General features: G+C 43.6%; 2 protein-coding genes and 1 long non-coding RNA gene across 4 annotated transcripts in view; 2 read left to right on the top strand and 1 right to left on the bottom strand.

The window, feature by feature from the left end:
• Window positions 1-4,724, bottom strand: part of RGS20 (regulator of G protein signaling 20) — a 33,675-nt gene extending 28,951 nt beyond the window's left edge. Inside the window, exon 1 of the mRNA XM_053941859.1 lies at window positions 4,602-4,724. Coding sequence (XP_053797834.1) covers window positions 4,602-4,724 — 123 coding nt within the window. The remainder of the gene's footprint in view (window positions 1-4,601) is intronic.
• A 5,406-nt stretch (window positions 4,725-10,130) lies between these two features.
• Window positions 10,131-13,943, top strand: LOC128790552 (uncharacterized). Its single transcript, XR_008431798.1, has 5 exons — window positions 10,131-11,725; window positions 12,659-12,738; window positions 13,010-13,147; window positions 13,237-13,282; window positions 13,779-13,943. It is a non-coding gene; the product is annotated as an uncharacterized LOC128790552 (long non-coding RNA).
• A 1,323-nt stretch (window positions 13,944-15,266) lies between these two features.
• Window positions 15,267-23,690, top strand: part of ATP6V1H (ATPase H+ transporting V1 subunit H) — a 48,360-nt gene continuing 39,936 nt past the window's right edge. Inside the window, exons 1-2 of one of the 2 annotated variants that reach the window (XM_053946946.1) lie at window positions 15,267-15,426; window positions 16,753-16,879. In XM_053946946.1, the coding sequence (XP_053802921.1) occupies window positions 16,776-16,879 (104 nt within the window). In that variant the 5' untranslated portion in view covers window positions 15,267-15,426; window positions 16,753-16,775. The remainder of the gene's footprint in view (window positions 15,427-16,752; window positions 16,880-23,690) is intronic. The other variant, XM_053946938.1, reaches the window with a different exon arrangement.

Raw genomic sequence — 23,690 nt, 5'->3', positions numbered from 1 at the left:
CTGTGTAAGAATAACTATTTTGGCATAGACAAAGAATGCTGGCTGCATCTGAAAGGGCTTCAATCTCTAGCCATACAGTTTGCATTCCCAGCCCATCTCAAACATAAGAGATAAGATGTGACTGTTAAATTATGTTTCAGCCTGTTTAACCATGTACAGGACCTGTTCAGAAGAACAGAAGTGTGTTCTTGGTTTGTTCTCAGCATCCTCTGACAATCACAAGCTTTCAGACACACAAATGCTCCTGTGACTAAGTATGAAAAACATACTGCAAACATACTTGGTGGGGATTATATTGACTGAAAAGGGTGAGTATATTTACTAATACCAGGACTTTTCGTACTCTTACAAAAGATAAAGAGAGCATGTGACTTCAGAGGGACTGTTAAGAGTAACACCAATTAATGACTGCCAGCACTCATCAGCTGAAGACACTGGAGTACTTGGATAAAGTAGTGCAATTATTCAACTGGCATCAAAGTTTTGCAAATAACAACTGTTATGATTTTTGACCTTTCTGGAATTGTTTGTGAATGGATTACTATTTTATCAAAGAAATTATGATTCACAGCAGTTGCCAAATAATTTAGGTGACCTATGCATGGTCATGAGTGACTTTCACATTACAAGCAGTTCATAGAATAATGTTGGACATCTCCAGGCCCAAAGGATCCCTGGAGAGCTAGATAAGCTAGACCAAGGATGAAGGATACCACACTTCCCTGGGGCTGCTCCTTCAGACAGCATACTCTAGGCCATTTCCATTTCTGCCTGGTCCCCCCCACAGAATTTAAGTGGATAGGACTTGGCAAGCAGAAAAGCCATGCTGGTATAACCAGGTGTCACAGTGCCTCAGCCTACATGTTATCGTTTAAGGAGGATTCATACTTGCTCACTGCATCTCCTTGGCAGATACCTTCTCACTTAACACTATGCTTTTCTTCACCTCTCTGCTCCATGCCCTGGGGAGGAAAGAAAGCCCTTACAGGTGAGGCAAATGTCAGCAGAAACTGGAAAGGATTCTGCTTCAATCCCTAGCAAGGACAGGGCTGCCCCCTCACAGGAGGAGAGCTGGAAGCAAAGGGATCCCACTCCCACTACTTGAGCTAGGCAAACTGAACATAGAGACAAATTCAAGAAAGATGCAGATCATAAAACAGTATCACAACAAGGTGGAAGTCAACTCCTCAGATCAGATTTACGATCAGGTCCCACAACCACCCAGCCCACACTGACAGGTGACAGCCAAGGTCAAGCCAGGAAGTCAGCCCAGGGTGGGAGGCTCCACTACATGGCTGTCACTTGACTGGAGACCATCACTCCTTCAGGCTCAGCTCAAGGAAACAGGCCCTGTGGGTTAAACTTAAACAGAGCTGCTGGGTCCATGGGTGAGGGTAGAGGTCCCAGTTGAGGCTGGTCAGGGCCATGAACACTTATTAATGTCCTCAGAGCCCTCACACTGCTTTCCTATCTGCACTTGCCCAGTCCCTTGCTGTCTGTAGGTGTGTTATTCATGTAAACCCAACCAAATCTGGAGACTGTATGCTTAGAAACCACATTTATGTTATAGAAGTGAAACAGGTTCTATCCAGGTGTAATCTAGACATGAACTAAAATGTGGCAGCGCTCTGGGGAACATTCTCACCCTCTTCTGAGGAAAGGATAGCAATGAGATAGTGGAACAGGACTTTGGCTAAATTTTGTCCATGGGGGAAAGAAACTGTGATATATTTGAAAACCTTACACTATCTCTCTTTGCACTGCATTATATGATGCAGGCCATCATAATTTTTCAGGGGTGTTTTATTTTGTTTACTTGCAAAAAGCTCCTTGGGACCACACATAAATGTGTCTGTGTCTGTCCCTGGGTTAAGAAAATCCTTGTATCTTTGTGTTGATAGTGGCAAAAAGCAGTTTATTCATTTTGCTTTTTAACACTTTTATAAATCAAGATGCAAACATGCCAGAGAGAAAAGCTTTTTAAGCAATGCAAATGGAGATAGAAACAAACAACTCATTGACTTAATTTAAATGTCATGAAGAGAATTTAAAAGGCCTTTAAGCTTTGCCTACCATTTTCCAAAAACATTTCTCTTGTAATTCAGTTTCTCTTTGAAAGCACATTCAAGAATAAATAAACCTAATTTAAGTGTTCCATTAAAATATTTAGGTTTGTTGTTGAGCTTTTTGTTTTGTTTTTGCTTTTTTTTTAATTGAAAAATTTACTTGATATTTTCGCTTTTTTACCCTCTGGCATGTTGAATTACACGCCAACTTGCTCTTAGAAGCAGCCACCAGTCACATTGAGAAGTATTAAATCCAAAATCTCATCTAAAGTGGAAGGGAACATGGGAATTAATGAGGATTGTGGAATCAGTCTGATCAAGGACCCTGTCAGTCACACAAATTACAGGTCTAAGAACATAATCTCTCTATAGAAACCAGTGTCACATATAGAAACATTTTACCAAAAGAACCTGAATTTTCTGTACATTTCAATGTCACCAGGAGTTATTAAAAAAAACCCAACTTTTAATGTGATCTCCTCCATTCTGGAAGTGTAAGTGACAAACTGGTCTTGAACCTTACAAACCTGAAGTTATTTTCCTAAATACTACTAGGAAATCATGTAAACCCTCTGTGCAGTGGTTCTCTATCTGTTAAAAGAGAAAGGCATTTCCCACCCATGTGAAGTAAAGCCTGCAGTTTATTTTAGTTTCCCAGCCCTAGGGCTGTACACACTTCTAGACAGGTAAGTTTTCTAACTTCCTATCACAATCCTTGTAGACTCATTAGCTACCAGTAAGATTGCTTACATTACATATGTGGAAGGGTCATTTGCTGATATGGTTTATGAAGTTTTGGAGACATGTTCCCCCAGAGAATGTAGCCTCATACCTGAGCTTCCACATCACAGCAATTTCAACTCAGCTGAGCTCAGAAAGTGGTTACAGAACATCTCCTGGGCAGTCCCTGCAGGCTGTCTCTGCTATCAGGGATGAGAGCCACACCAGTAGAGCTGCAGCATTTAGAAACAAAAGCACTAAACAAAGTAAATTGAACAGATAGCAAGTTCTGGTAGCAATGCTGTTAAAGGAATTGTGGACAGTAGCTGGCTCTGATAATTCCAGTGGCATTTATGTCCCTCTACAGATCAATCCTTTGCAGAATAGAGAAATAATAAGTTATCCTCTACAAGGTTGCTGACTCAGTCCTGTGCACCATGTTCTCAGAGACTCAGCAACAAACTACAAATTCAGGTGATATCCACAAAAGCAATCAGCAAGCTGAAGGGAACAATTCACCGGCAGTGAATTAAAGGATGGCTAAATGAGAAATGACTGGGGACATGAGTTATGAAGAACTCAGTATCTGGATTTCAGAAACCATGACTGTCAGTGGTTAACTTCAGGAGCCATTGGGCCTATGACAAAACCACTTCTGCCTTCAAGAGGGTCAAGAAGTCCCCAGGCTCATGTGCCAAATGGACAGAAAACAGGACAGAATTACATGAAATTCTGAACAGAGTGTACTTTGTTCATTATCAGAAACAGTTTTCTGATATCAGCAAACCAGGCTGAGCATTTTCTCTCAGCAAAAGAAATGAAAGTCATTTAGGATTTCTGATAAGTGCATTCCTATAATTCAAATGAAATGGCCTCTTAGAAATGGTTATACTTTGGCTAAGGAAATGAAATGGAGAGATCAATTCTAGATTTAAATTGAGTATTTGTAAGGCAGATGTGGAATGAGGAATGGCTCCTTCCCCTGTTTTAACTTTCACCAACCCTGCCAACAAACTCAACTGGATGTCTTAGTCCCTCTCTGTGCTGGCTTTAAGTCTGAAAAAAGACAACCTTTGTAGTTTCAGGAGTGCACAACTTTGCTATCACATTCCTTCCCCTATCATGCACAATGGTGCACCACTTTTGCCCCAAAGCTTTAATAAGATACAGTTTCTTGCATTTGTCTCTCTTGCTGTGCTGCATAGGTCTTGCATAAATAAATAAATAATATCAGTTCATCCCTCAGGTAGATTTCAGGCTTTTGACAAAATCTAGAAGATACATGACTGTTGTTTCTAATTAAGGAATACTCTATAGGTTCACTAAAGAGGATTTACTGTAATAACTCCCTAGTAGACATCAGTATTATGCAGTTTGATTTCTTTGGCATATCATCTTTTGTCAACTACCAATAAAAATAATCTGACATAGCATCAGTAAAAACTGCAGAACTCTTCAGTGCCTAAACACCATAAAGCAACATATTTTCCCTCACTCTTTTAACAACAGATTAGCTTCACAAAATATGAATAATTTTTGTTAGATGGATATGTTTATTATATTCTTTGAAAGCAGACAGTGGGAAAGCGGATCACTACCTCCTTTGTCATTGTGATTGCAACGTGCTGAGGAACAGAGGACAGGGGAGGAGGCTCAGGAAAAAGGTAAACTGCATGAATAGTGATGTCTTGGTGATGAACAGCCCATGGCTGTTATTCATTACATTTATATTTTTTTCCTCCTCTTTTTCAGATACACCATTTCACCCCCTCCTACAGGACATTTGTATAACTAATCCTGAAATTTTTTTCTTACCTTGAAAATCCACTGTGCAGCTTTAATATCTGCTTCATCTTCATTTTGGAGGTTCTCCTTTGCCTGACAGTTGTCTGCATGGTAGCTGTGAGTCCTGAAGTAGAGCACAACTTGCCTCCACATCAAGAAATAAAAAGGCTGTTCCTGAATCAAATTGTACAGTGACCTTTCTTGGAAAAGCACCACTTATATTTAAAGATGAAATTAAACCAAATCCCAGACATTGGGCTGAATGACAACAACATAAAGATTGCTTGTCCTTACACTGATGGACTACTGTCCAGCTTGCCTGTTCTTCCTGCAGCCTCCGCAGTTCTGGAGACAAACAGGATTATCTGCCCTCAGATATCTGCAGTGTCTCATCCCTTCAGCATGTGCCAGCTTAGAGATTAGACTCACAACTTTGTAGGTTTTAGTAAATTGCAAAGGAGAAAGACAAGCACAGAGTGGTTCAACATGCCAGAGAATCAAGCTGTAACAACCATGAGACACTTTTTATCACCTCCGAGTGAATGTATTTCATTTACAACTTGAAAGAAGAAGGAACTCAGGACACAGTTACACTCTGCAGGCAGCACCAAATGGAGATGTCTGTCTTAGGTCAGTGGTACCTGCCAATCACATGTTTTTCCTCATTGGCTGAACAGATGGCCTGCTGCTAATCCTTGCAGTGCCAGTGAAAACAGCACATGAGCTGCAGCCATGTCTCAGGACATACACTAAATATAAGGACTATAGCTCCAGGTAGATTATTAATAGGTTATTTCCCCCAGCTGTATAGAGGGCTGCCTGGTTTTTGCCAACATTCACTTGTTATTGTTTACATCTTTTTTTCAAGCTAAAAAATATGTCTAACCCAACTATTTTTTTTCTACCAAGAATCCAAAGTTTTGACAATTCAGCACTGTAGATAGAAGGTAGATATAACACATCTGCCCACACAGCATCTCTTGTGGAAAAAGCTACCTTGGTCACATTTCTATCCTCTTTTCAGATAAACCCAGTAAATGCTAAGGAGAAAAATTAAGACTAATGAGGCTTGACAAGGTAAATTGCACTAGAAGTCATTGTACAGTAAACTCTGTTACAGCATAAGTTCCAGTAAGAAGTTGACTTTGTCAGAGTTGCTGGTGTACAGATCTTGTACAGACAAAAACTGTTGTCACAGAGCAACAGCTGAAAGGAGGAGATGCTGTAGGCTCAAAGAGTAGCTGGAGACTCTTCAGCTTTCAACAGAGAAGGGAATGTGCATGAGACGGAGACACGTGTCCCTACTCCCTAAAGTAATACTATTTTAACCCCAGATGCATTATTTGTCAAGGCTACAAAGAGTACTGCACTGGCCTTTCTATTCCTGTTTTTGCATAGCACTTCACTTCCAGTTTTCTGTCATTACAGCATTGTTCCTTTATACTAGGGGAAAAAATAGAAGATGTATTTATTACAATAACATGTTAGTTTATATTTCTGTCAAAAAGACCACTCTTATTGCAGATAAGTGATGTGTGCTTCCTTCACTGAGCTCATAAAACCTAATTTCAAAGAGGTGGTGGAGCAACCAGAAGGTTGCCTGTTATAACATATGCACAACTGTGGCATATTAGCTTTGCTAGATCCTTTGGGCCAGAATCTGATTAATTTAAAAGAAAAATGATCCAAGTGATCTATGATCTATCAAATGATCTATGACCTAGAAGTCAGATGAGTCTATATAGGCTGTAGGAAGCAGGCATTACTTGTTAAAAAGGATACTCACAAAATAATGTTTTCCCACCATGACACACACAATAAAATGAAGATAAAATAAGGAGAAAACAAAGACAGAGGAAGCAGTAAAAATCCAGTTCACAATGGGACAATTCCTTAGGACAAACATCTAATGAAGTACTCCACATCTTCTCATATTGAAAAATCACTTCTGTTTCCATGCAAGGTGGCCTCTTTAATGAGGCCTCTTCAACCCTCCACAATTAGACAGGAAAAAAAAAAAAACTTGATCATTTTGTGAATTAGGAAGTGTGCTCACTTTCCTAACCTTCTAAGCATGTTTTGCTTTGATAAACTTTCAAAGCATTTTCTTCTACACATGTTAAATACTTGTGCAGACATGCAGGAGCCAGGTTATGCACAGAATGCTGAAAGGTTAAATGGCAGGTGCGCAAAACACTTCTGTAATTTAGAGAATAAGTGATAGAAAATGATATATTGTTCTTATTACAAGAAAGAAAGGAGAACAGAAAAACACTCTCACAATCGAGCTGTCTGTAGTTTTAGCGTGAGGATGACTCATCTGCATTAATTTTCTAGTATTAAACTACTGAGCATTCTTATTCTTTGTGATCCAGGAAATTGATGACTTTTATTCCTGCATGCTGATGTGCTTTTCACTTTTCACTCTGTTTCACACATCAATAAAGTTATCTAAACATAGCAACTTCAAGTGAAGCTGCATTGCCAGAAGTTAATGGACAAGCACTGATGTGACCAAAAATAGCTAAATGAGAATTGCTTTGCACACCTGACTCCTAAAGGATAGATGCTTGCCAAAATGTAGGCACACAGCACTTTTACAGTCATTACCTTCAGCAAGATCCAGAGAATCAACCAGCATAAATAAAGCACCATGGGATGCTCCAAGCTGATGACACAGGATGGGTTTGTACTGGTTGCTGAGAATTGCCTTTTGCTGTCATAGTGGTGACAGGCACACAAGACAGGCTCCTGTAAAAACTGTACAATTCTTTCCTTTCTCAAAGCTTTCCCTTGCAATGCAATGAAGTTCCTTCACACAAAGAGTGCCTCATGGGACTCACACTGGTGAAAATTTTCAGATGTGCCCAAGTATTTGAAAATGGGGGATAAGAGCACATGTGAATCTTGGTAGCTTACCACCCTCTGACAAAGTGGTCCACAATTCCACTGTGCATTTGTCAAAGGAGTAACACTGTCACCAGCAAAGTTTCCACGACACTATTGTGTAGTATATGTATAATTGTATATAACACTATTGTATATGTCCTTTCTCAAACACTTCTGAGTGTACTGAACAGAACAGACTCCAACCAGATGCTTTTTGCACTCTGTTGAAGACCTGTCTGTAGTACGAAAGCTGCTAATTTCTTCTTACCCTCTACTGTGTGTCTCATTCAAGAGGATGTGCAAAACAATTCTCATATATGAATCAATGCCCACACTCTCCCTCTTAACTTAGGAGAGTTGTTGGATGGAGTACTGTTGCATCCCGGAGTTTGGGTTTAGATTAGGGTTTTTAATTTATGTTAAAATAAGTCAAGTTCTGTAATCCCGCGTTTCCCCCGCGTTGTTCCCCCCCGCAGTTTCTGCCCCCATGCTGCCTGCTGCCGGCTCTTATCCCTGTGCCGCTCCTGTAACCACCCTGCCGTCCGGCCCCGGGAAACCCCGTGCTGGCCGCCCCGAGCCACACGGTCCCGCTCAGCCCGCTCTGGCTCGGTGCCCGCCCCTGCGGGGTTCTCTGGTTGGTCGCTGTTGCTGACGTCACCGCCACGGCAGCCGCCCCTATTGGCCGGCAGGCCGTGGATCCTCTCGCCCCGCCCCTCTATAAAGCCCTATCCCGCCGGCAGTCAGGCGCCATTTGCTCCCATGCGAGTGCCGGGAGCGGTCGCGTCTTTCCATCGATCCGCGCCGCGTGACCAATAAACCGTTCCTGCCAAGCACGGAGTAAATGGACAAATTCCTTCCTCTTTGCCGGGTCCTTAGCGCACGGTAACAGAGACTGGCCAGCCCACGCGCCCGAGACACGAAGCCGTGTCCGGGAACCCGCGGCAGCAAACCCCGGCAGCACGTGGAAGCTATGCCACAGCCGGGCTCCCAAGAGCTGCATGCAGCCGGGGAGAGCAAAAACCCACGCCGCAATTGGCGCCCGAACGTGGTGCCGAGGCCAGCGCTGAGCTGATTGCGTGGACGGAGGTTCACCGCGGAGCTTCAGAACAGCGCTGGGAGCCGCCGCCGCCGCCGGCCAGGGGCCGCGCCGCCGCCAAGGGGGGAGCGCCGCCGCCAAGCCAGAGCGGGCAGCAATCCGCGCCGGACCACAGCTCCGTGCCGGACGGAAACCGAGAGCAGGGGCTCTCCAAAGTACGTCAGTGAAGTCTCCGTCGCCCACGGGGGACCAGACAGTGTGTCCCGCGTGGGACAGGAAGTGCAAACTTTCGCAGCCAAGAGGGCAGCAGAAAGGACACTTCCCGGGACTCCCGGACCCTGGTGGCAGCTTTGCTTTGCAGAGACTTCAGTCTGGTAAGTATTAGTCGTGGAAACGTGTCCAGCTAATACGGGGAGGGCTGGCCGTGTTCCCGAGGTTGGGACGTGCGGCGCGCAGCACGAACGGCAGCTGCTGGAGTCGCCTGCGTTTTTTTTCTTTTTTTTCTCATTTTTACTGCCCCAGGGGTGAGGTGGTTTGGGTGGAAGAAGCATGGGGACCGTGCTATCTGCCCAACAAAAGGAATTTTATTCCCAAGTTAAAGAAATCCTTTTGGTGAAGGGCCCCTACCCAAAAAATTTAGTTAAGAAATTTGTCCGGTGGTTGTTCTTTGCTTTCCCCCGTCTGTCTACCGAGGACGCGCGCAAAACGGAATTTTGGGAGCAAGTGGGAAAAAGGCTAGCAGAGGGGATCGGTAGGGATCCCTCTATAGATGACTGCTTCCCTAAATTCCATTTGTTGATCACAGATGTAGTAAAATCAGCCCCCGCGCGAAACTCGGTTGGGGAAGGGAAAGAACCATACGGAAAATCTGTTACTCCCCCTGAATCTGTTTCCCCATTCCCTTCTCCTACCCCTTCTTCCCCTAACCCGGGTGGGCGAGGGGGAGCACCCCGTCGATCTGAGACGCAGGGCAGCTCCACAAACGTGGACTGTGCTCCTGGCTCCCCCAAGCCACCCCGGCGTCCCCGCCTTAGCGAGATCGGTCGATTCGCTGAGGCCACGACCCTAAACCCCTTTTCCAATCCCTTTTTCCCAGTTGAAAATCCCAGTTTCGGCGCTACCCCGCGCAGTTCTGTTTCTTTAAACCCCTTTCTTTGTTCCTCTGAGGAGGCCGAGGCCACGTGGTTGATCCCTTTGTCTTCCCAAGATGGAGGGCGGACACGTGGCAGGGTATCTTCTTCCCACAACCCCTTTCTGTTCTTTGTTCCTGGTGTCCCCGCCTTTGACCCAACCCCCACCTGCCTCCCTGTGGGCGTGGGTGCCGCCCCCTCGGGAGGTCAGGTTACCCCCTCACCCACTGTTCCCCCTCGTGTGGACGTTCCCTGCAGTCCTTTGCATGTCGTCCCTGCTGAGTCATCGACTCCGCCCTCCCCCACCGGGGAGAGCTCTGCCATCTCCACCCCGCTGCCTGAGGGAGGGAGCCCCCGTCCTGTTGCCCGTACCCTGTCCCCATCTTCCCATGGGTCCTGGAGATCCGGGCGGGAGGGAAGAGGGGGGAGGGAGGAGCGGGAACCCCTACCCCCATCTTCCCATGGGCCCCGGAGAGCCGGGCGGGAGGGAAGAGGAGGGGGGGGGGACGGGAACCCCTACCTCCAAGTTCCCATGGGCCCCAGACGTCTGGGCGGGAGGGAAAAGGAGAGGGGGGGGAATCGGAGCCCCTGCCTCCACATTCCCATGGTTCCCGGAGACCCGGGAGGGAGGGAAGCAGGGGGATGTGGGTCTCTGAGCATTTTCCAGGTTCCGTGGAATGGGTCGAGCCGACAGATGAGAGGCATGTAGAGGGATCGGAGGTTCAGGACAAGTTTGTCCTGGAAGCGGCATCCATGAACACTGCTGCCTTGGATGCAGTAAGAACGCTGGTCCGAAGCAGCCTCCAGCAAGACGCCAGTGCTTCCACTGCAATCAGAGAGGACATTTTGTGGTTCAATGTCCGTTTCTGGGCAGGGCACCCCCAGGGACAGTGGGAGGGGGGGAGGGAGATCCCATTCCCCCAAAAAACTGAAGAAACAACGCGCACCTGCCTCGCGTGAAGATAAAAGGCAGGCAGGCCACAGCACCTTAAGGGGAGCTGTGAGTTATCAAGTAACTGTGCAGGTGGTAGTTCAGAACATCAGGGTGCCTTTGAGCGTGGCAGATGACCCCACCAATCGGGGGGTTGCATCAAACCGCAGGCGACGCAAAAGAAAAAGGACCCTACAATCTCCTTAAAAAATGTTTTTCCCCAAAGCCCCAGTCTGTGTGTGTCCCAAATCCCTATGTTTGTAATAAAGTTGCCTCCCAGTTTCCCTATCCCTAAACACCCGGAAAAGAACCAACCGCAGCACCATCTTCAGGCCCTCTCCACCTGCGTAGCAGTCAGTCGCTGCAGCAGCAGCAGAAGCTGGGAGAAGAGGCCACCGCTTGAGAGACTGAATCAACACCACTGCTTTCTTTTTATATTTTATTAAGCGGGGAGATGTTGCATCCCGGAGTTTGGGTTTAGATTAGGGTTTTTAATTTATGTTAAAATAAGTCAAGTTCTGTAATCCCGCGTTTCCCCCGCGTTGTTCCCCCCCGCGGTTTCTGGCCCCACGCTGCCTGCTGCCGGACCTTACCCCTGTGCCGCTCCTGTAAGCACCCTGCCGTCCGGCCCCGGGAAACCCCGTGCTGGCCGCCCCGAGCCACACGGTCCCGCTCAGCCCGCTCTGGCTCGGTGCCCGCCCCTGCGGGGTTCTCTGGTTGGTCGCTGTTGCTGACGTCACCGCCACGGCAGCCGCCCCTATTGGCCGGCAGGCCGTGGATCCTCTCGCCACGCCCCTCTATAAAGCCCTATCCCGCCGGCAGTCAGGCGCCATTTTCTCCCATGCGAGTGCCGGGAGCGGTCGCGTCTTTCCATCGATCCGCGCCGCGTGACCAATAAACCGTTCCTGCCAAGCACGGAGTAAATGGACAAATTCCTTACCTCTTTGCCGGGTCCCTGGCGCACGGTAACAGAGACTGGCCAGCCCACGCGCCCGAGACACGGAGCCGTGTCCGGGAACCCGCGGCAGCAAACCCCGGCAGCACGTGGAAGCTACGCCACAGCCGGGCTCCCAAGAGCTGCGTGCAGCCGGGGAGAGCAAAAAACCCACGCCGCAGAGTACCACACCTTACACACCTTGAAGAACCCTGCATGAAGAACCCTGCAGAGGTGTGAGACATGACTGTCCCTTACCGAGCTACAGTAACTTTGTGTTCATGTTTTGCCTTTATTCCATTGCATGGCACAGCAGAACATGTAAATTAAATATATCTGTATACAGGTATATTCAGGAACAATTTATTGTTTGCAATCTTCAACATGGCACATTGGGTTCACAATCTTGATTCCTCTGCTAGAAATTCTATTACCCTGCCTGGCACAGATGTCATGCTTACTCTCATAGTTCCTTAAATACCCCTTGGAATCTGTGTTAAAAAAAAAAAAAAAAAAAAAAAAAAAAAAGTAATCATTATTACAATTATTTCTCCCTCTTTGCATTTCTGCTAAGTCAGTAGATGCATACTTTCAACCATGCCTCACTACAAGGTTACAGAAAAGTTACAGGGAAATATTTTTACTGTAGCCTCTAAACTGCCTGGGAAATGAAAAGTAAAGCCAGAGTATGAAATTTATGATGAAGTCAAATGCCAAATCACACCTTTTAAAACTTCTTTTCTACAGACAAATGACTATGTTGTTGTAGTATCAAAATTTTGACTGCAAATAGCAATCCATCTTATTTTAGCCAGACTCCAGGCTGAAGGGATGGTGATAAACTCTTGCAGGTGGTGGAATTAGGCAAATAATAGTCTGCTATTAAAAAAAGGCCACTGATGACCTGATCCATATTCTGAATAAGAGATCACATTGGGCACCAAACTGAAACCATGAATTATTATTATCTGCTCACAGTAAGGTACTGAAACAATACTGGAAGTAGGAACTAGAAGTGAGAGAACCATGATCCATGAGCATACCTGTACTCAGGTTCAGACAATGTACTGTGGTACTCTTGCGTTAAGCCAGAAGTGTGCTAAAGGGCTGGGAGAAATATGCTGGGCAAAGAAGATTACAGCATTTTGGATTATTTCCTTGAAATAGGTGATCCCTGGCAGAAGAAATGGCTTTGCATATCTAAGCAAGAATTCAGGACATTACCCTGCTAGACAGAGGGGCACATGGTAAGGAGCAACTCTGTTTGTGTCTTAAAACTGGTAGCTGGAAATGTGCATTAAAAGGTGTTGATCCAGCTTGCAAGGGTTTACTTAAACTATTGGGCTGAGCTTGGAAGGGTGAAGATGAAAGAATACCATGCTTGGCCTAGGTAAGAGAATGCACAGTCACCAGTGTTTTCAGTGCTGGGACAGTTTGGGGTTTGAGCAGAAGCATCATTGTGGACAATGAGGAAGTTTCATGGAAGCAAAGCGTGATGTGCTGACTGCTATCTTTTAGGATCACTGTACAGGCCTCTGAAGCCTTGTTGTGGTTTAACCCCAGCTGGCAAACAGGCACCACACTGCTGCTTGCTCACTTTCCCCCCTGGAATGGAGAGAAATGGAAGAGCAAAAGTGAGAAAACTCATTGTTTGAGGTAAAGACTGTTTAACAGGGAAAGCAAAAGCTGCTCATGCAAGCAAAGCAAAACAAGGGATTAATTAACGATTTCCCTTTGGCACGCAGGTGTTCAGCCATCGCCAGGAAAGTTGGGCTCCAGCACGCATAACAGGTACTTGGGAAGACAAACACCACCACTCCAAATATCTCCCCTTATTTCATCTTCCCCCCCCCAGCTCTCTATGCTGAGCATGATGCCATATGGAGTGGGATATCCCTTTGGTCAGTTGGGGTCACCTGTCCTGGCTGTATCTTGTCCAGACTCCTTGTGCATCCCCAGCCTTCTCACTGGTGGGGTGGAGGGAAGAGCAGAAGAAGCCTTGGTGCTGTGCAAGCCCTGCTCAGTAGTAATGAAAACATCCCTGTTTTCAGCACAAATCAAAACATAGCCTCGTGCTAGTCACTGTAAAGAAAACGAATTCAATCCCAGCCAAAACCAGCATATGCCCTCATTAAGCCAGTTGCATTTTAAAAGCTTCAAACCTTGTTCTGTTTATCTTTCAAGACCTTTGGCTTCTGTTTCTTTATAAAATGGGTAGAGGCATATGTACCATCACTGGTAATGTAATTTGAAACGACTGTGGAAAAGGTGAATATGTTTATTCCAGAGGCCCGATGCTACACACAAAAGGAGTGGCAAGTGAGACATACCATAAACAGGCAGAGCAGAAGCAGGAAATACTGAATGCCACAGGACTGAAGCTACAAAGACTCTTTTAAAAGAGGAACTGGTTAAATTAAGGCCAAATTCTAACTCTCAGCTATGAAGCAAAAATCAGATTCAAATAAACTTTCAGAGTAACAGATTTTTCAAAATTGTCTGGAGATTTCTACGCTAGAGATTGGGAGCTGTGCCAGCATTTCTAAACACTGTGAGTAAGCAATGTGCAAGAACACAAATGTGTTAGATTGAACCTCCAAGCCCCACATGTTTGGTAATCCATGGAATCCATTAATGGATGTATTTATTACAGGCTAAATGACCCAGAGTGTGCACAGCGCTTAGGGAGCTTTCTTCTGATGAACACACAAAAACATGCAAATGCTGTTACTTGGACTGTACCTGGGATTTACGCTTCTGCTATGAAGAAACCAACAGGGTTTTTTTTTTTTTTGTGGTGTGAAGGAAGACCCATTTTAAAAGAAAATTCTATGGAGGAAGTATAAATCAGTGGTACGGTGACAACTGTCCTGGAGTTAAAATCTCCCCCACCTATTGAGATACTGACCAGGCATAATTTAAAGAACAGTGTATCCTCTAAATGGGAAATACAGAGACTCTAGAAAAATTAAGTTAGCAGTAGACCACTTCTAAGCAAGCAGGTCATTGGCTGTCTTGATCTGCTCACACAAAAAACGCTGATTATTTTTGTTTTCTCCTTATATGTTAGCAGAATGACTTTTCGGGACAGTTTCTGACAAGGAGTGGTGTGTCTATGCGCTTCAGCACGGTATGACTGGAAGATCTCACTCAGCAAATGAATGCACTGTGATTTTTTTCTTTTTTCTTAGAAACATAAAAACTTAAGCCCATAGCTTCTGAAACACTTGGGCCTTTAGTCTCAAGTTTCCTTCCCAGCCAGACTCGCGCTGTCTCTGTGGAAAAGCTGAGCCATTTCTGCAAACAGCACAGGTGGACACCTCTGGGCACATGCTTCATCCTGCCTTCCCAGATCTACGGGATTAGATCCCCTGTGTAGGATCATACACGTATACACAGGTCACAGGTCTTGCATGTGGGTCAGGGCAATCCCAGACACAAATGCAGGCTGGGCAGAGAACGGATTGAGAGCAGCTCTGAGGAGAAGGACTTGGGGGTGTTGGCTGACAAGAAGCTCAACATAACCTGGCAAAGTGCCCTCAGCCCGGAATGCCAACCCTGTCCTGGGCTGCATCCATGGCAGGGGCGCTGGAATCAGATGATCTTAAAGGTCCCCTCCAACCCAAACCATCCTATGGCTCTATGACATGTGTAAGTATATACAAACGCGAATATTTATGCGCTCCAAATACGTGAATACAGTCACTCGACTGCCCGCGCGCAAGCGCGGGCGGGGCGGGATGTCTCTCGCAGGCCGCCGTCGCGCTCACGTGAGCGGCATCACATGACGGCGGCAGCGCCGGGGCCGGCGGGTGCGCGGTGCTGCCCGGGCCGCCCGCGGCCTCCTCTCGCTCTTCTTCCTTCCATCATTCCCTCCCTTCCTTCCTTCCCTCCCGCCCGCCCTGCACGGCCTCCGCCGCCGGCACGCCCCTGCGGTGAGTAGGAGCTGCCCCGGGTCCTGGCGCGGTGGGGGCCGGGGTCGGGCCGTGCCGCCTCACGGCCTCTCGCGGGGGCTCTGGGGGCCTGGGGGGTGCGAAGGGCTCCGCTGCTGCCGCGAGGGTCTGGGCTCTGCCAGGCCCCTGGGGAGGCGGCCGTGCCGGTGAGCTGTGCAGGGAACGGCAGGACCGTGCCTGGTCTGTCCCGGGCGCCTCTCTGCTTCTGCAGAGGTCCCTGAAACCGCTGGTACCGACTCTGCCCTCGGGCGCTGTTTAAATGGCTCTGGGTGGGTCAGAGAGCCTGGAAACCTTCAGTGGTCCTTGAAGGACGTAGTGGTGCCTCCTGTGTGCGATAGAAGTGGTTTCAAAGGGAGGGCATTTGTCCTCCTCCGTTTGCCCAGGATAGTTCCTAATTTTTTGCTCGCTTTTGTTAGAACTGCGTTTTCATTCAGTCGTAAAAGCAGAGTGTGCTTGCGAGGAATAGGCCTGAATGTGCAAGTTTGCTCTTGCTTGGTCTGAAAGGGGGGCCAGAACAGTCCAGAAACAGGCTGTGTGGAGAGGCTGGGTACAGTTCAGGTTGTAAGGAATTCCAGCTCTAGCTGGATCTGGAGTCTCTGCCAACACACTTCTTGTTTTGGCATCAAAGTCAGGTGGAGATCTCAACCATAAAGGAAGGGGAAAGAAGTGGTGAAGGTCACTATCTGTGGTAATGTGCTATATCCTGATAAAGCGCTTCTGTTCGTATTTATTTTTCAGTGTGCTTTCTGTATATTAATGATTTTGATTTTCTTGTTAAGTCTGTGTAGCATGGTTTTAATTTTTATACTTATGGATTTTTTTCCTCCCTGAAGTTGTAGTTTGCATGTTTCTAATGTCTAAATACTCTTAGACCTGAAGTAAATGAGTCCTAATGTGTGGGGTGGGGAGGATATGCACTGAATTTTAACTCTGGAAAGAAGATTTGGAAAGAAGACAGGTTCTCTTATCCGTAGGGCTACTTGGATGATGCAGAAGAGTCACCTCAATTCAAGTAACTTAATTTCATTGTTTAAAGATTCACAAGATTGGGAGTTTTTTAGTAATGATCTGTGTCTTTTATTTTTAGCTTATTATTGGCTACAGATGAGCGTGTAGGTATGGCTTATTTTTGTTTCCAATAAGCCACATTTTAAATTCTTTATGAAACTTGGATTTTTAGAGAAACGAAGTAGTACAGTGTTAAGGAATGGGACATCTGGAAACAGATTTTTCTTTTCATTTCTTTAAAATATTGGACAAATACTCTGCTGTTTAATAAGAGGTCTCAAATCTGATTTGTATTTCTAGGTACATTTTAATTATCTGTCAAGATGGATATCCGAGGTGCTGTAGATGCTGCTGTCCCAACAAACATCATTGCTGCCAAAGCTGCTGAAGTTCGGGCAAACAAAGTAAACTGGCAGTCATATCTCCAGTAAGTAAAGTATTTCCACGTTCTTTTCCCCTTCTAAGTGTTAGACTTCTTGAGATTTTAGGCTACAGTGGCGCATTATGTTGCAGTGAAGAGTGTTTTGTCTACAGGGAAGTAGTTGGAAAAAGTTACTGTGGAAAAGTGGCTGTGGAAAATTTTCTTGTGACTTATTACCAGAAGGGGAACTCTACTTGTGTCAACTGAATGCTGTAATAGCAAATAGTACAGGTTTGCCCAAATGTGTGGTAAAACTGTTTTTTTCCTCATAATTCAAGCACCAGTCTCAATTTCAGCCTTATTGGATGACTGCTGAATTAAGAAGAGTTTACAGTAATAATTGTCTTAAGTGTAGGTATGGTATGTATTGCTGAAGGGCTTTTTGTGGGAATATAAACTAGCAAAACTGGAGTGGTAATCCAGGAGAAGAAGCTATACCTTAAGTAAAGGAACATTTATTCTGGAGGACAACTTAAGCAAGTAAATCAGGAAATAGGCTGAAACAAATACTTCAGTCTGGGGAGAGCTGTGCTGCGGTTCCAGGCAAGCTCAGTGTTTCCTTTTGCATGGATGTGATGGCACTAGAAGAAGCAAGAGAAGTACTGTCCTGAGAGGATGTAGAGACAAGCTGAGGAAAAAGTTTATGGGTGAGGTAGGAAATGGGGAGAAGAAACAGGCTTTCACTTGTACTCTGAAGTGGAATGAAACATTCTTGCAGCCTGCTCCTTGTGACAGGTAGGTATAAGAAATATTGACAAAGTGTAAATTACTATTTATAATAGCAAATTACTTTATAGTTAATTGCTTTGTTACTAAAGTGGCAAAAATCTTCATGATTGTAGAGGTACAAACCATACTGATGATGCTTTCCGATTATCAACATTATACCACTTTTTTAAAAAATAGGGTTTTTTCAGATTGGTGTGGTACATTTTTATATGCCATATATTAAATAACCTTGCAAAACTGTACTCATGTAAGCTAAGAAATGCTAACCCAGTGGAATCTTACTAATGACTACCTGCTTTGCCCTGGCCTGTGTATTTCAGACTTGCTTATTCCGTTAGTTGAATTCCCAAGAATCCATTATTCTTTCCTATGTGATTGTATATCTGCAGGATAAATCTGCATAAAGGAACTGATCTTCTGAGAAAACTTTTTTTTTTGCTAGGCTATTCTTAAGATGGATCAGTTCCTGGTTGAGTTTGGTACTCAGTGTCTTTGCAGGTGAAAAAGAGAGAGGTTGGGGTGGTAAACTGACATGGGCAGGTCCCAAGCACTTTTCAAACAATCTTAAGTGGCTTTTGCTGTTACTTTCTGCCCTTTTATCTGTCTGACAGGACACGTGTCCCAAGGATACCTGGACAGCTGTTCCTTTGCTGTCCTAGTGGCAGTGAACAGCTGGTTTGCAGTTACTTGGGATGAAAGTGGGACTACACTTGTTTACTGTTCATGGAAATGAATATGAGATTCTTTCACTGCTTCTCTGGTGTTTCTATAGGGCTGGTGAGAAAAGTCTTTTAACTTTTGTTAAAAGATCTATTTGACAAGGAGTTGAATTTATGTAGTATTTTATTTTTACTATGTGATCTGCTGTTAATAATTTTCATTAATTCCTGGGATTCTTTTCTCTGGTACAGTATATGAAACAGGGAGTTTTGTTTGTAAATCTGGCAGCAAATTTTTATGTAACTTCTTTTGATCAGAGGGCAGGGTTCTTTTTTGGATTTTACCAGTAGAATTTGACTTGGTTTTGTTCTGGAATCTATGAAGGAACAAGAAACTAGTTATTTCCTCTCTTGGAATTAGCTAGGTTTTGGAGGCTATTGTAGTGCATCTGGCTATTGTTTATGATCCTATGAGAGGATGAGTGAGACTTTTTGATGCTTGGTGTCCTTTGTGTGTCAATAACAGTGTGTCCTCTTTATTACTGCTCTGAAAGAAATGTAATTTTTGTGTCTCATATTTACTGATAACAGCCTGGCTGTCTGGCTAAGTTGGCTTCAAGGATTGACTTAAATGGTGCCAGAGGGATTGTGGAGCTTCTTGAAGATAACTTCTTCTTTGGCTGAGGAGTTTTCTTATAATGAGTTATTGAAAAACATCAGCAGAACTTTTGGTGCTTCCAAAGGAAATAAACTCATACCTTGATTTGGATGTGTCCTTTTTTATAATGGACAGGTTTGAATGTGATGGTGTCTTTGAGGCTGAGCTTTAAAGGATTTCTTGGAAAGTTAATCAGTGCAGTTATATTGATTTATTTCTGAAATGAAGCACGTTATTAAATGAGTGGAAAGTACTTTCTTTGATGCACCTGTTAGAGGCAGGTCAGAGTGGTTTGTTTTGGTCTGGTTTATGGAGAAGGAAGATGGGGTACTTGAAAGGACAGTTCTCTTTCTTTTGAGCTCCTTATTCTGATTGTCTGCGCACTTACTGTGGTAAACTTGCATATAAATATATATGAAGGGATTACTTCAGCTCATCAGATGTTTTTAAAATAAAAGAAATATTTTTGTTTCCCCTAAATTAACACATCACCTCAAGTGTGACATGATTTTTGTTTCTTAAACATGATTTATGCTGCTTAAACTAGAGGCAGTATTTATGTAGTTGAAGAAACTGTAATACTTAGATAGTTGAAGTCAGAGAACTTCACAAGAAATTCTGATGAAGTGTTTTTTTTCCTCTGCCTGCGGCAGTTGTATGTGTATAATGGTGCTTTAAAGATTGCATCACTTGCAACAGCACTGGGCTCCAGGTCACACCAATTCTGAAGTTCTTTTTTACTCTCTCTGTTCTTCAGTGCAAAAGTAAAATGGCTTACTTGTAGCTGGTCAGACTTCAGTAGCCTGACTTTTCTTGTAGAGTCAGTTCAAGTTAAAGATTAACTGAAACAATGTTTATTCCATCTCTGAAGGTTGTAACTGTAAACTAAATATCAAACTACACTAACACACAACTGCTGACTTTTGAGGTTTTTTTCTATATACTGTTAGATATGACAATTGTCTGTATTGCCAGCTTGCTTGTGTGTTCACTGCTCCTTACAAAATCAAGCTGTGGAAAAAGATTATTTGTTTTCTGGCGCTAAAATTTATCCTTTCTTTGTGTTGGATTCCAGCTGGGGTCTGTGTCTGAGGGAGAAGAAAGTAACAAAACTTGTAACAGTGGAAGGTGATGTGTAGGTCTGTCTGTGGAAGCCATTAGTTCTGTATGGACTTTGCTGCCTTTGGATCTTGAGACTTGTTGCAGTTCAGAGGTGTGGGTGCCCTCCTTGAGTTAAAAAGGCATTTGCTGTTTTGCTCTGTGTGGTTGCTTTCAGCATTTGCCTCAGGGTGTGAGAATGCCAGGGGAGGGTGTCTTGACTTGCTTGAAGCAGGTTTGCGTTTGTTTTCTTAGGGTAGTAAATGAATTCTATGGAAAATTGAACTTGTTTCAGCATTTAAGTTGCACCTTACTGCGCTGTAGGTTTCTAGATACACAGCATTTGACAATACTGTATATTTAATCAGATGAGATACTTGATGGCTAATTTGTATATAGTTTCTTGTGTGTTTTCAAATACTTCACATGGATGTTTGTGAATTCTGGTGCTAAAATATCTCTTCTATTTTCCTGGTAGTGGAAGAATCTTCTAAGGCAGGTTAAATATATCAGACTTTAAAAGTCAGTCTTGTCTTAGAGGAAATATAGAGGTTTCCTAATTTGTAGTATGTGGGGGGGGTTCTTCTGTTTTGTTTTGATTTTTTCCCTCAAATCTGATCGAGTCTTATAGAGTACATTCAGTCTGTTTTACTGTTTTAATTTTGTAGTGCTAAAACTCTTGAGCAATTGGATAAATTTAGTGTCTCTAGGTACATGCAAAGTACTGTAGATACCTGGATAAAAGAAATTATGCCGTGATATTATGGTTTTATATGAGCTTCATATTTGCTGCATATATAGTCAATTTTTTAATATTAAAAACCCAAAACAAAGTCAAAAACAAACAAAAATACCCTAACCTCCAGAGTGTCTTTTGTTAAAGCATTCAAACAAACAAAAAAAAAAAAAGGAACAAGAGTTGATGGAGGAAATGCACAATTAAAAGAAGGAATCACAAGCTTCTGAGTCATATTGAGCGATCAGGCAGATTTAAAAATGGTGGTCGTGCAAATTCATGTTTTCTGAATCCTTGAGTTTCAGTTTTGTCTCCTCTTGGAAGTGCTCTCAAAGGCAGCTCTTGGTATCCCAGGAACAGAGTTTTGAAAGGTGCTTACAGGGCTCCTGTCCTAAACCTGATGTACTCAGACAGGAGGGAAAAAAAAGGGAGAAATTCACATGTTGAGATAAAGAGACTTTAATAGGACAGAAAAGGAAGAGGAAAAAAATAATAAAAAATAATGAGGAATTCATACTAGATCTGCAACACAGAACTGTACCAGCTACTGGGAAGAATATTAACTATCCCAGCTGAAACCAGGACACAGAAGCTCAAAGTGACTTCTGTCTTGGCAAAAGACTGTAGACACATCCTGGAAAACAACAAGTTAAATGGCTGCTAGGAAGAGGGATGGAGGGAGGCTTTGGTTGCTTGTTTGCTAAAAGGTGCTGGGAAATTTCTGTTGCTTTGAAGAGGGGGTGAGGAAAATGTGTAATAGCATCATGGGACTCAGTATCAGCTGTCTGAGTTTGTTCTGCACTTTCTCATGATTTTTGGTTGGTTTTCTTACCCCTCCCTTCACTGTGTAATGTTTACTGTATATCAGTCATTTCAGTTTTAAAATGAGATGAATGGAAATGGATGCATTTGAAATGACTAAAACTATTAATCAGATGTACGAGTTCCTTGATAAAATATTATCAGCTTGTTTAAAAAGCTGTCAGATCCCTTGCAATGTTTTGTATGGGTTGGAAGATACATTTTTGAATGGTACTAACAAAGTGATAAAGAAAAAACTTTAATGTCTTTTTTTTTCCTCACAGCAATATCAATCCCCACATCTTTTTTTCTTTTTTTCCTGTGGCCTAATGTAGGATAAAAGCAAAAGCTTGAAAGCTTTTTTTCCTTTGCAGGTGGCAGACCTCTTCTAATAGCTTGACTGTAAAGAAATATCTCTCTTCATGGGCTGAGGCTTTCTCCAACATTAAAGCTGAAAATTAAGGGTTCATCTTAGGTCATCTTTGAAGTGTTTTGTAAATGGCCATATACTTATAAACAAGCAGCTTATCTGGTTACTTTTTTATCAGTATGATCCATGAGTCCCTGGCTTGGTCAGCATTATCATTATTTAAGTTTTTGCAGAGGTTGGGCAAAGACTACCCTACCACTGGCTTTAGGAATCTTCCTTCTAGTGAATCTTGATTGCCTTTCCTCAGTGCATATGAGGATATCTGTAACAAAGCAGCTGGAATACAGGAGTAGCACACATGGCACTGGACTGCTTACGTTCTTTGCTTGAATAGTAAATAGATAAAAGATGGCTCTGTGATGGGGCCGTACTCAAGACATAATCATTTAAGTAGGAGGAAAGAAAAGAATACATTGTAGGTCTTACTTTGCTATTTCAAGAATCCAGGTGAGCCAGTTAGGGAAAAAAAAGGTGAACACTTCCTGCAAATTTTGCAATGATTTTAATGTAATCTCTAGTCATGGAACATCTGGAAACTGACCTTGAATATGGAAAATATGGGTGAAGAGTCCATCCTACATAGCTTTGCAAAGTGGAAGAGGCATTTTATTCAGTGGAAATATTAAGAGGAGATGAGTCTTGGAAATAACTGAAGCAGGAATGTCTAATGCTTTCATCCCCTGTGACTGTGCATGAATGTCTTCTTTCCTGAAGCCCTCCTGGTATTACCTAGTAAAGCTAGTCACCTATTAAAATCTTGGATATTTTTAGGACTACTTGATTTAAAATTACTTTTCTTACCTGAAGAGTACCTGACTGTACTCTTTTGACAAGTTTTTTTATTTCTTGTGATGTAAAGTTTTGTATTATAAAAAAAAAGCAGTAGTGTTCTGCAAGTCTGTCTGACTCTTTGGCTGAGTCTACAGCTTTCTGAAATAGCACTGGTGATGGCAGCAACAACTTGAATATTAAGTTGAAGAGAAGAGTAAGTAGACACCTGTTCTCTTACAGGTGTCCACAACAGTTCACTATATCAAGCCCCCTTGCTATCTCTTTGGATGAACTTGCATGCATATCAGTTTTTAAACTCAAAATGTGATTAGTGAAAGCTAAAAATAAATTAGGAACCATGATCTCTGTTCTCCTTGCAGTTTTCTTCAGTGCTTACAGCAAACTTAAAGTAACAAGTAATTTTGTTTTTCAGCATTTATTTCTTGGTTGGATTAGACTGTTATTCATGTTATGTATTATCATTTTGACATAACATGTTAGCTGTGCGTAATTCAGTTCTTATCATTGACATGTCATTCAGCCCCTGGAAGTTTAAAAATTATTTAGAGAATGCTGCTCAGAGGTGATGCATAGGGAAGACTTTTGAGAGATTATTCCACTATTAGTTTTAAATTTTTTACATGAGACCCTTTGCAGGAAGGCTCTTGTTACATTTTTTGTGGACTACAGCATTGGTAAAGTGATGTGATTGATACTGTATGCCCTCTACTCTGCCCTTGCAAGACCCTGCCTGAAATGCTGCATCCAGCTCTGGGGTCCTCAGCACAACAAAGATATGGAACTGTTGGAGCAGGACCACCAAGATGGTCAGAGGGCTGGAGCACATCTACTGCAAAAACAGGCTGAGAGAGTTGGAGTTGTTTAGCCTGGAGAAGAGAAGACTCTGGGGAGACTTTGCAGTACCTTAACAGGGC

Source organism: Vidua chalybeata, chromosome 1 (genome assembly GCF_026979565.1).
Source record: "Vidua chalybeata isolate OUT-0048 chromosome 1, bVidCha1 merged haplotype, whole genome shotgun sequence".
Classification (NCBI taxonomy): Eukaryota; Metazoa; Chordata; class Aves; order Passeriformes; family Viduidae; genus Vidua; species Vidua chalybeata.
The sequence above is the reverse complement of the archived record's forward strand: the minus strand, read 5'-3'. Positions and strand labels throughout refer to the sequence as shown.